A 12,374-nucleotide genomic window follows, 5' to 3' on the forward strand; every position below is an offset into this window, starting at 1 on the left:
TATGACGGATCAAAAATATTAATATCCTTGCGCTGCATATCCCAGTTGTACAGGCACCATCCAAAGTCGAAAATGGTTGGCAGGAAAAACTGCAAATGTCAAAGAAAATGGAGTGGTAAGCAGCATGGTCTGTATTTTTCGCATATCGTTAAACGGGGTGGGTTATTGACGCGTACCATTCTGCACTCCGCGATGTTGTGTGTCAAATGCGGCCCAATGAACTGTGCCGTTGCAGGAACAAGTGTCCAGATTTCTTCTCCAGCCAAAGCGGCAGTCTAAGATAGAAGGTTGTCAAATTCTAAGCAGAAAAATGAGAGCGCTGTTGGTGATAAGGTGTTATTCATAATTTAGATACCGACCGATATATCTGGCTCTAGGAATAAACGAAACCGAGGCTGGTTGTTCACGTAAAGTGACTCGCCATCGATCTGATCTTGACGTTGGAATATAAGAGAACATACTTCGTGGTCTAATGGGTCCTTTCCTAAAATCTGGGTCAATAGTGGGCTTGGGGTGATGGAGATGTACCTTGGCGTGGCATGAGTTACAAAAGGCCTACGGACAAAAAGTGTTAGTTCATGCGTGAAGAACATTACTGGTTTTGGTACGAGGATTGACGAAGTGGGTTGCATGTACCTTTCGATTTCTTCAATTGAGATGCTCTTCAGGAATCCGTCGATGGCTTTCCATACAGGGACTTGAAAACTTGGACGGCATTTGCCATCAATCCAGTGCGACACGGCGAACCCCGCGTGCGCCCGCTCTTGCTTCGGTGGCAATTCAGATGAAGCCTGGCCGAACAGGACCGCGTCGGCCGGGTGCGCTGCATCTCCGTCCATCAACATAATCAAACCTGCGAGCCCGTCCCACCACCCCTTCTGCTCGTCTGCTGGTGATTGACTTGTGAACAAGGTTTTGGCTTGTGTGGGCATGACAAAACCCGCCGCGCTGGTGGTCTCCTGGTCTGCCGGGAAAGATATGTCTAATCAGTAAAAAGGCTTGTCCCGCTTAGCACTAAGAAAAGAACATGAAATCGCGAAATCAATCGGTAAAAAAACACACCTGGGACAAGTGGCCCTTTCCTCTTCTTAGGCCCGGACGAGGCCGATGACGTGAACTTCTGACCAGAAGAGCTTTCCCCTATGAAAAAAAATGAAACAAAAGGGTTTATTCGTCTAGCCGGCGGGGGAATAATTAGGCACGAGTGCAAGTAATGGACGTACCATTGGATTCGGTCATTTCTAGCTTGCGACGGTAGATGTTCGTGCACTGCATGCGGAGAACCCGAGGGGGCAGGTGTGGTGATGATGCATGGTACCGATCGGAGGCTGCAGCATATGCACCCCTCGCCGAGCTCACTAACTAGCGAGTTGAGAAACTGAGTGTTCTCCTGTATTAAGTCAGTCTTGAGGGTGTTTGCAATCCTAAAAGTGGTGGCGTTGTGCCGCTTCATCAGCATCCCGACACTCGAACTTGCCTGGGGCAGACCAGTCAAGCCTTATTTATCAAAGTCGGATAATGTGGCATGCCCGATGAAATAGATGCGCGCATGCAGCAAAAAAATGATCGTTGATTACAAAATGATTGGCATACCAGTTTTGGGTAATTATTCTTTAGATACGTAGAGAAGTCGCCTCCGGTCGGCATGCGTGGGAAAAGAGGAGCTGGTGTGATTGGAGTGGGTGACGCTCCATGCGGCACTTGGGGCAGCCTGAACGAGATCTGCTGCGGATTAGCGATGGTGTGGGTCCCGTGTGGCCTAGCTGGCGCCCGTACTCTGTTGCATGGTAGGCCGGGCAGCATGGGAGCCGCGCGGCCAACTGGATCTGGTGGGGTGTCCCACGCACTCCTGGTATAGCACACCTGATCAGCCTCGCGGATCTGTACAGTTGATATAATTGCGGTTGAAGGATCAGCACGTGGGTTCGTAAAATCAAAACGTGGTTTTTAGAGGTGAATAATAAAAATCGGAAATTCAAGAACAGGACCATTGCGCCGGAGAAGTCTGTACTGCCTTTCCCCCCAACGCTGCACTGTAAAAGCATACGCCTGAACTGCATGTCGTCGAACACAGCTATTCGAGGGAATGTAGTGTGCGGTAGGTTGAAAACCCCCAGATCAAGGTTGTCTAGGTAAAAGACCTATTTACATAAAATAAAATGTTAAACGTGCGTATGGGCACAATTGATTCTAGCAGTAGAAATCCTGAAACTAACCTGCAAGAATAAATGGCAGGCGTGGAGATACGTGACAGGCCGTCCTGCCTTGAGATCTGCTTTTACTCTTGAACATGCAACCATCAACTCTTCTATCACGTATTCGCACCAACCAAACTCGCTAACGTGGTCTATCTGGACGAGTGCCCCCCCCCCCCCCCCCCCCCCAGTAATGTGTGTTTGTGTGATCGTGGGTCGTCGACGGGGCAAGCAGATGCCCCATTACGAAAATGACAAATGCCATTTTGAAACTGTCTATCTCGAGTTTAGAACTTGACTCGTCTATTGGTCTAACTAGTATTTTCTCGACAGCATATAATAGGTTTTTACCGCTCGAGTTTATACTTAGCACATCGCGCACGTGGTTTGTCTCGGCGATCGACGCTTTCTGTATATGTACGCGGCCAGACGGTACTCCAAAAACTTTGAACACGTCCACTGCCCTGAAGGACATTTGTCTGCCAGGACGGATGTAAATAGTTCTAGACAGCTCATCAACTCTAGCCATGATCCATATACTTAATCTCAGGCTAATCCTTGGCAAATGTGGCACCTCCAGTATGCCTTCAAAACCCATCTCCTCGACAAGAGATTGTTTGAAGTCATCAAAGGAATCAAGCATGGCACGTACTTTTGTTGGAGAGCAGCGTGACGTTGGGGAGGGGTTGCTCGTGTCGTTCGTGCCCTGGGGGTGCATGGGTTCATCCATCTGCATACACACGCACACACACGCGCGGACAAGGGGGATTGATTACACCTTCACGAGTACAGAATGAAAGAAAGGTGCAACGAGAAGAAGATGCTTACCTTACCATTACCGGTGTCCGGCGACGGCCACAGCACGGCGACGGCGGTGGTGTTTACAGAGACGGTGAATCACGTGTTTGTGGCTGTGTGCTACCAGACGAAGGAACCATGTGGTGTGTGGGTCGAGGCTCGGGCCGCGGGAGCTCAATTTATAGAGCACGCGTGCCCTGGCGTCTTCTGCTCCGTTGCAGGCCGTCGTAATTGGAGCAATCAATCATGGGTGTGGCATTGATGGGGCGCATTGCCTTCTCTTATTGGTGCATTCAAGTGCATGGCGGACGACGACTGGGCGATGACTCATGACTCCACTCTCTCTTACAAAAAATACGTGTTTGCATCTGTTTCTTGATTAGAGACAGTCTAATTACGACGGCGGGGTACATAATTAATTGCACTTAGCAGCTCCCGCCCTTGCATGGGCAAGCTGGACGTACTAACTGATACATGCAGATCGCTAGAGATACTGTAACATACGAAAAGGAAACAGCATTCCCTACGCAGAGGGGATACAGCCCATGTGTGACTACGACATTGCCCTGTTCATGGCCATGGCAATGCGGTGGGTACATCAAACTCCACTGAGCGGCAGCAAGACGAAGGCATGTATGAGTACGACACTACGTACGCAGGACGGGGTGGTGCTTCAGAACTTGAGGAGGAAGATAGTGACCATGACCACCAAATTCGCGAGGCACAGCATCAATATGTTCTTCAGGAATGCATGGTTCTGCTCGAGCAGCGCGACGTGGCGATGAACCAACGCGTGCGAAATCAGATGTCCCCACCGCTGGCTTAAGTACTGTATGTACTTGTTCTCCCACTTCCAAAACTTGCACCCTCCATGCTGCAGAATGAACAAGAATCAGCATGCCCCGGAGAACATGAGCTGCGAGGATATGAAAAAACTTACCCCATGCCGTTCGCACTTGTAGAAGTGCCTCCCTGGGTTTAGTTCTGTCCCGGAGACAAACCACAGGACGTAGCCGGCGTTGCATTCGGGGCAACAGATGAGCGGGAGTGGCGGCATCTGGTTGCTCGTGTGATGAGATGGCGGTGGTGTCGCACTGCTACGGGACATGGACGAACACATGCTTTGCAAGCCCAGATAATCTGAGAATAATGGAGAATGGGAGAAGCTTGGAATGGCCATCCAAAGCAAGGAAGGATGGCGTTTAAATAGCCAGCGAGGAGCGTCGCCCAGCTAGCCGTTGCGACTGAACGGTGACCAACGCGATCTCCCTCACACGCCTGATGCGGGTAGCCGTTGTCACTGCCGGGCAGTAAATGCGGTCGCTGCCTTCTGTTTCAGCTAGCCGTTGTCACTACCAGATGCCATGTGGGCCTTCACTGATGCGCAGAGATTAATACGAGAGCTATACGAGATGGGATACGCTGCCCAATGGCCTTTATACGCGAACGTCGTATTGGAGTTAGCATGAATCGTGTGGGGACTACCGGTGCGGATAACGACCTCGCGTGGCCGCATGTGCACACGCGATTTATCGTTGTCATTGGCTCCTATATTCTTCACCAACTAACTATGCGCAACATGAAGATTGGGGAGGAGACATCTCTTCCACTCTTAAATCTATCCTTTTATTAATCAACACAGCTCTTAAAAAAACGTTAGCCAAATACAACTCATATCATATTATTCTAGTGTGTTAACTTCCACAGATTCTTTAGAAAGCAGGAACCATTTTCATGGTAAATATTTTTCATATATGTGATTTTTTTTCATTATGTACTACGCAATCACAGTTTTGGCACAAGACTAACACGGGCACATCTACGTGTTTTTTTTTTCAGATTTTGTTGTTGTTGCGGAAACAGATGTTCTTTTTTCATGGTGCACTTGTGTGTGTTTCATACTGCTCAGTATTGCGCCCAAATATTTGTAAATATACATCGATAGCAAGACTCCAGAAATGTTCACTCACGTACACCTAAAACAGCACTCGGTACACTTGAGAATAACAGCGAACCAGATTTGTTATTATTCTCCAACAAGCAACCTGAAATAGCAAAATACTCCCTCCGTCCCATAATATAAGAATATTTTTGACACTACACTAGTGTTAAAAACGCTGTTATATTATGGGACGAAGGGAGTAATGCTGAATGCACATAGCACCTATTTGACTAAGCACATGCGTGCAGTTATTCAAACATAAAAATATCACAGATACACATGCCCGCAGTAGAAACTGCTGTGTGTTTCCTGAACTTATTTGGAGGCTGCGTTTCCCGTGGGCTCTCTGCTTCTTTTAGGTCACCTCTGTGTGCTCATGGCTGCCCAATGCTAGGTTTGCAGACAAACAGAACCACGTTCTTTCAGGCTGGCACTGTCCATCAGACAGCCTGGTCCATACAGAAATTAACAACAGCTCCTTTTAAAATCTAAAAGAGCCCAAGCATCAGGAATCAGCATTAGTCGGAGAGACAATGTCCATGACAGCACAGAGAAGCTTTAAGAATGTGAGGGCCAACGCACTGCTGCATAATGTATGTAGTGCTAATAATACCAGCTCACTTTGGCCATCATCAGCATGAGGCTCACACACAACCAACCCACATGAGCAAATCAGAGTGGATCATCTTTACACAGTGTTTTATTTGCTATACCTTGGTACACAACGGCATTCCAGCAAGATGCTTTATCTATATGGACAGGAAAAGAATTCTACAACACAAATGTAGTTAGAAAAGATCAGGTAGAGCATTCTTCACCGGGCAAGTGAAGACCGGGAGAAAGTGAATCACTTAGTCAGACTTGCTCTGCGCTGCGAGTCCGAGATTAACAGGGCGCGCCTCCAAACCTCCTCCCTTGCGCTCCTCCAGAGTGTATGGCATGTAGGTCCCGAGGATCTTGTCCCACATGACGAAGAACGGCTGCGAGAAGTTGTACTTGTTGCCGTAGAGCTGGTGGTGGATGTCATGGTAAGCGCTGTTGTTGCTGAACAGCATGTGGAGGATATTCCCAGGAAGCCACAGGCCGCAGTGATCGTCGACGGTCTTGATGGTTGCGAATGAGAAGAAGAATATGGACGTCCTAGGAGTCATTCCGGCGACGAGGAACGAGAGGGCGCCACCAATCGTGTCCAAAATGAGGCCCTCGAGGGGATGGTTGTAAAGAGCGCCAAACGCGTATGGAACCACAAGAGTGTGATGCTTCGAGTGGATATGCTTGTACAAGAACTTGTTGATGTGCATGTATCTGTGCATGAAGTACTGCCATGTGTCCATAACAAACATTGCGATGATACATTGCAGTGCTATCACCAGGGCGGGAGGCTGCTTTCTCACAGTACCGCTGTCATCACCAATGATCTGCATTTTATCACATTTGCAGATCTTAGGTACAGTTACCCGTGTATGAAATTTCATCAGGTAATTCTGAAATCAGTGTTAAAAGCCAGACTTTGTTCAAAGAGAGAAAAATAACTTCCACTGATAATGGAGATATATCTGTACTATTTAAGACTCAATTTCCTTTGGAAAGCACGACCAGAAGTTCTGGAATTCATTAAATGAAGAACTAAAATGTTTGAAACTCGCCAGGCCTAGGTGCATAGTTCACTAATCCATCTACAAAACAAACAGCAAAATGACCGGAAAATAAATCTAAGCCTTAGTTTTAAATCAACAACATACACTGGTTTCAAGTCTTTCAAGATCTACTTCAACCAATAAAATCACGGGAAGCAACTTTACTGCCTTGAAATAAATTCCCCAATGTGAATACGACCATTGTGACTCTTGACAAGAGAGCTAACAGTTCATACATATTCAATCGACAAAAACAGCACTACATCCTCGTGGTCCATAAGTAATCTAAGACTCTCTTTCAATCTCCATATGAACACTAGACTGTTTGCTACTCAGCTATTTTTTCATGCTAAAACTGCCAACAGCAAGCTATTCCGTAGAAGGGTCTGAACTTGCTTGTTATTTTCAACAGAAAGGTTTGAACTCGCTGGTTTAACCATCATTCAGAAACTGTCAAAGACTTAATCAAAGCCTATGTTTCAAAATTGTTCACTGTGTCATGTCTGATTTAAACTGAATTTTAACCCAAATAGACCAATAATCTTTCTAACCATCCTGTATGTGGACATCCTATGAAGCTAAACCAGCACAACGAATCAGTCCACCATGGATTTAATAGCATCACAACAAGAAGTTTTCCATGGTAAAGATCATAATGTCAAGAGGATTATTTACCGTGAACAGGAGAAGTGAGACCGCAATCTGAAACCCCTGCTGCACAAGGACACCCTTGACGACCGTCCACTTGGAGACGACGTTCTTCACCTCCTCCTCCCCTTTGGGGTGGAGCCGGTAGTCGTCAATCTCCATCCTGTCCATCACGATGTACAGCCCCGAATAGAGCCAGTACACCGCAATCGGCACGAATGTGCCCAGCAGCTCGTCGGAGACCGCAAACGCCATCCCAGTGTGCTCCCCCAGCTCTCCAAATCTTTACTGCCTGTAGCCCGTCCACTATTTGAATCCTTCCGCTGCAAACACCCGGACAGTTAAAACTAGTACCAAATCGGGGACGGAGATAAAACGGGTGAAAAAAACCCAAATCTTGAGCCCAAACGCAGCATAAATCCAAAGGGGAGGGCACCAGCGCCAGCGTCGCCGCCAAGAACCGCAAATGCGCAGTCCTGGATGCGGTTCCGCAAAGCTGGAGCCCCAAGAAAGCGTTTTTGTCTGCAGAATCTGACAAACCAGGTCGGATCTTACCAGGCCGGAGGTAGGAAAGCTCCAGCAGCTCGCCGTCCAAGTGGCAGCGGGAGAGAGGGGAGGAGGACTTCCTCGTGCTGCCCCTGCTCGGAGGACGGCAGGAGACGCTGCAGACGGCAGCTTATTAAGGGGCTAGTTTAAAGCGGGGGCGGCAATGCGTTGGGTCCGCGAAGGCCGGCGAGACCGGCGGCTGGCTTAGGGGGGATACCAGCCTGACCCGAGCGGCGACCGCGAGGAGGAGACCGCGTGGGAGAGGAGAGGAGAAGATAATTTGCGGCCGCCCACCCCTCCTATCGGTTCCTGTTTTGACTGATCTGAAATGCCATGGGCTCTGACCAGCTGACTGACGGAGGCGGCAGCTGAGCTGGGCAATCTTTTAACCCTAACGCCGGAGAAAATAATGGCGGCCGGCACGCGCACGGGATTCTCTGCGGCGGGGCCACGTGGGCGGAAGATCGTCGCAGCGAGATCGTGCGCCGTGCTTGCTTGGTGGAGTAGAGGATCCGTGGTGGCGAGACGATGAAATCCGCCGTCTCTTCTGAAGTTTTCAGGAGGTTCCAGATCTATTAGTAGAAAAAAAAAATTCACTAGAAGTATAATCATCTTAGAATAATAAAAAACACTACTCCCACCATGTTACTTTATACAGTACATTTGTCCGGAAATACTTATCGAAGTAATGGATATTTGCAGACGAAGGGAGTATAAACAACGTCAATTCTTATGGATTGAAGGGAATACATCGAGTTCTCTAGGTCATGAAACAAGCATTATTTTACAAATAAAGTTTTTAACTTTGACGAACGACCGTACAACATATAAAAATTAAACCATAACTTTTACATGTGAATACTTTAAGATTGTGTACATATTGACCTGGTTTTAGATCATATCAGATATAATATAATCACTCAGGCTTAATTTAAATTTGCAAATCTGGAGCAACCAGATTTGTATGCCTTAACTAATATGAGTGCATTTCGCTTGTTTAAGAAAAAGAAAAACAACATAACCAAGGAGCGAGCACGAGATTAGAGGGGAGTTTTGAAATAGGGCAACCTCAAGTTGTTACATACCCTTTACTCGCAATTATTCCGGACAATCTCTTCCAAATATCGCTCGGATACCTCTCCCGCTCTCTCACATGCATTGAAATTAATAGATCGATTTAGTGTGCCCTGTATTTTATCTGTCCACCTCCTTTGCATGGATGGTAATCGTACAACTGATCCCCTCATGCACTGCCAATTAAGCTCTCATGGATCACCAATTTTTCATTAGGAATTGGATTCATGGCACCATTATGGGAAATTTCATCCTTGGCTTTGGGCTTGCAAAATTTCCAAATCTTTAAAATTATCCCTCTTTTTGCGATTCATAATTTTGTATCTGTCTACTTCCAATTCCATCAGCAATGCCTTCTTTCGATCTAAGTCAACAATCATATTGTCAATTAGACGGCGCATGCGATGGGCATGTGGCGGTGTCTGACGTGGTATTGCTAATGAGCCGAAGGAGACGCCCCTAGAGTAGATATGGTCAGACTTGGGAGAGACCCACTAGGTTTAGCTGGTCTCACTCATGGCAGATGGTGGCCCATCGGTGATATAGCCTAATTGACCGCATAGGTGGATATCTTTCCCTCTCAGCCTGGCTAGTCGTGGATGTGGTTCCTTCGATTTCATCCCAAAGCGAGTAGCTCATGCAGCATAGAATGCGGTAACCATGGTCTTCTTGGCCTAGTTGGGTGCTCTTGCGGATCATTTGTCCATGGGGCAACTGTGAGCTCGTCTGGTGGCAACGGAGGTGTAGTGCATGGCCCTCTCAGTCCAACCGGCCATGGCCACCAACTATTCGATGTTTGTTGTTTGATGATTGATGAATGCATTTTACACTCAAATTTACAAAATTTAATATTGATATAACTAAGGTATTGTTGGGTAACGCAGCAGAAATTCAAAATTTTCCTACGTGTCACCAAGATCTATCTATGGAGAAACCAGCAACGAGGGGAAGGAGAGTGCATCTACATACCCTTGTAGATCGCTATGCGGAAGCGTTCAAGAGAACGGGGTTGAAGGAGTCGTACTCGTCGTGATCCAAATCACCGGAGATCCTAGTGCCGAACGGACGGCACCTCCGCGTTCAACACACGTACAACCCGACGACGTCTCCCATGCCTTGATCCAGCAAGGAGAGAGGGAGAGGTTGAGGAAGACTCCATCCAGCAGCAGCACAACGGCGTGGTGGTGATGGAGGAGCGTGGCTATCCCGCAGGGCTTCGCCAAGCACCGCGGGAGAGGAGGAAGGAGAGATGCAGGGCTGCGTCATATAGAGGAGAGGAACTCGCGTGTTATGAGCAGCCCAAACCTCAACTATATATAGGGGAAGGGGAGGGGCTGCGCCCCCTTCAGGGTTTCCACCCCTAGGGGTGGCGGCCAGCCTAGATCCCATCTAAGGGGGCGGCCAAGGGGGAGGGGGAGAGGGAGGCGCACCAGGATGGGCCTTAGGGCCCATCTGCCCTAGGGTTTGCCCCCTTCTCCTCTCCCTTGCGCCTTGGGCCCTTGTGGGGGGGGGGCACCAGCCCACCTGGGGCTGGTCCCCTTCTTGGCCCATGAAGCCCTCCGGGGCTGGTGGCCCCACTTGGTGGACCCCCGGGACCCTCCCAGGTGGTCCCGGTACGTTACCGATAAACCCCAAAACTTTTCCGGTGACCAAAACAGGACTTCCCATATATAAATCTTTACCTCCGGACCATTCCAGGAACTCCTCGTGATGTCTGGGATCTCATCCGGGACTCCGAACAACATTCGGTAACCATATACAAACTTCCTATAACCCTAGCGTCATCCGAACCTTAAGTGTGTAGACCTACGGGTTCGGGAGACATGCAGACATGACCGAGACGTTCTCCGGTCAATAACCAACAGCGGGATCTGGATACCCATGTTGGCTCCCACATGTTCCACGATGATCTCATCGGATGAACCACGATGTCGAGGACTTAATCAATCCCGTATACAATTCCCTTTGTCTAGCGGTATTGTACTTGCCCGAGATTCGATCGTCGGTATCCCGATACCTTGTTCAATCTCGTTTACCGGCAAGTCTCTTTACTCGTTCCGTAACACATCATCCCGTGATCAACTCCTTGATCACATTGTGCACTATGATGATGTCCTACCGAGTGGGCCCAGAGATACCTCTCCGTTTACACGGAGTGACAAATCCCAGTCTCGATTCGTGCCAACCCAACAGACACTTTCGGAGATACCTGTAGTAGTGCTACCTTTATAGTCACCCAGTTACGTTGTGACGTTTGGCACACCCAAAGTATTCCTACGGTATCCGGGAGTTGCACAATCTCATGGTCTAAGGAAATGGATACTTGACATTATAAAAGCTTTAGCATACGAACTACACGATCTTTGTGCTAGGCTTAGGATTGGGTCTTGTCCATCACATCATTCTCCTAATGATGTGATCCCGTTATCAATGACATCCAATGTCCATGGTCAGGAACCGTAACCATCTATTGATCAACGAGCTAGTCAACTAGAGGCTTACTAGGGACATGGTGTTGTCTATGTATCCACACATGTATCTGAGTTTCCTATCAATACAATTCTAGCATGGATAATAAACGATTATCATGAACAAGGAAATATAATAATAACCAATTTATTATTGCCTCTAGGGCATATTTCACTCCCACTTGCACTAGAGTCAATAATCCAGTTCACATCGATATGTGATTAACACTCAAGGTCACATCCCCATGTGACTAACACCCAAAGAGTTCTGGGTTTGATCATGTTATGCTTGTAAGAGAGGTTATAGTCAACGGGTCTGCAACATTCAGATCCGTATGTACTTCGCAAATTTCTATGTCATCTTGTAGATGCAACTTCTACGCTACATTTGGAGCCACTTCAAATAACTATTCTACTTGGAGCTATTCTAAATTGTTGCTCCATTATACGTATCCGATATCTCTACTCAGAGCTATCCGGATAGGTGTTAAGCTTGCATCGACGTAACCCTTTACGACGAACTCTTTTACCACCTCCATAATCGAGAAAATTCCTTAGTCCACTAGTTACTAAGGATAACTTTGACCGCTGTCCTGTGATCCATTCTTGGATCACTCTTGTACCCCTTGACTGACTCAAGGCAAGGCACACTTCAGGTGCGGTACACAGCATAGCATACTGTAGAGCCTACGTCTAAAGCATAGGGGACGACCTTCGTCCTTTCTCTCTATTCTGCCATGGTCGAGCTCTAAGTCTTAACTTCATACCTTACAACTCAGGCAAGAACTCCTTCTTTGACTGATCCATCTTGAACACCTTCAAGATCATGTCAAGGTATGTGCTCATTTGAAAGTACCATTAAGCGTTTTGATCTATCCTTATAGATCTTGATGCTCAATGTTCAAGTAGCTTAATCCAGGCTTTCCATTGAAAAACACTTTTCAAATAACTCTGCATGCTTTCCAGAAATTCTACATCATTTCTGATCCATAATATGTCAACAACATATACTCATCAGAAATTCTATAGTGCTCCCACTCACTTCTTTGGAAATACAAGTTTCTCA

The 12,374-nt window shown here is 47.4% G+C and overlaps 2 protein-coding genes across 2 annotated transcripts; both read right to left on the minus strand.

The window, feature by feature from the left end:
• Nucleotides 1–3,387: 3,387 nt before the first annotated feature.
• Nucleotides 3,388–4,177, minus strand: LOC125550312. The gene is made up of 2 exons (XM_048713283.1): nt 3,934–4,177; nt 3,388–3,867 (listed from the first exon to the last, which is right to left on the minus strand). Exons 1-2 carry the CDS (start codon nt 4,171–4,173, stop codon nt 3,667–3,669), a joined length of 441 nt encoding a protein of 146 aa, XP_048569240.1. The 5' UTR covers nt 4,174–4,177; the 3' UTR covers nt 3,388–3,666.
• A 1,352-nt stretch (nt 4,178–5,529) lies between these two features.
• LOC125550311 (sphinganine C4-monooxygenase 1-like) lies at nt 5,530–8,142 on the minus strand. Its single transcript, XM_048713282.1, has 3 exons — nt 7,776–8,142; nt 7,248–7,543; nt 5,530–6,353 (listed from the first exon to the last, which is right to left on the minus strand). The coding sequence occupies exons 2-3, from the start codon at nt 7,473–7,475 to the stop codon at nt 5,787–5,789; spliced, it is 795 nt and encodes a 264-aa protein (XP_048569239.1). The 5' UTR covers nt 7,476–7,543; nt 7,776–8,142; the 3' UTR covers nt 5,530–5,786.
• Nucleotides 8,143–12,374: the final 4,232 nt, after the last annotated feature.

This window comes from Triticum urartu, chromosome 4, assembly GCF_003073215.2.
Source record: "Triticum urartu cultivar G1812 chromosome 4, Tu2.1, whole genome shotgun sequence".
Lineage (NCBI taxonomy): Eukaryota > Viridiplantae > Streptophyta > Magnoliopsida > Poales > Poaceae > Triticum > Triticum urartu.

Excerpts from the sequence above, each read along its gene's own strand:
- LOC125550311 (XM_048713282.1), bottom strand. The coding sequence starts at position 7,475 with ATGGCGTTTGCGGTCTCCGACGAGCTGCTGGGCACATTCGTGCCGATT. Across the intron at positions 6,354-7,247 it reads TCTCACTTCTCCTGTTCACG|ATCATTGGTGATGACAGCGG; the intron begins GTAAATAATCCT and ends GATAAAATGCAG.
- LOC125550312 (XM_048713283.1), bottom strand. The coding sequence starts at position 4,173 with ATGGCCATTCCAAGCTTCTCCCATTCTCCATTATTCTCAGATTATCTG. Across the intron at positions 3,868-3,933 it reads ACAAGTGCGAACGGCATGGG|CATGGAGGGTGCAAGTTTTG; the intron begins GTAAGTTTTTTC and ends TTCATTCTGCAG.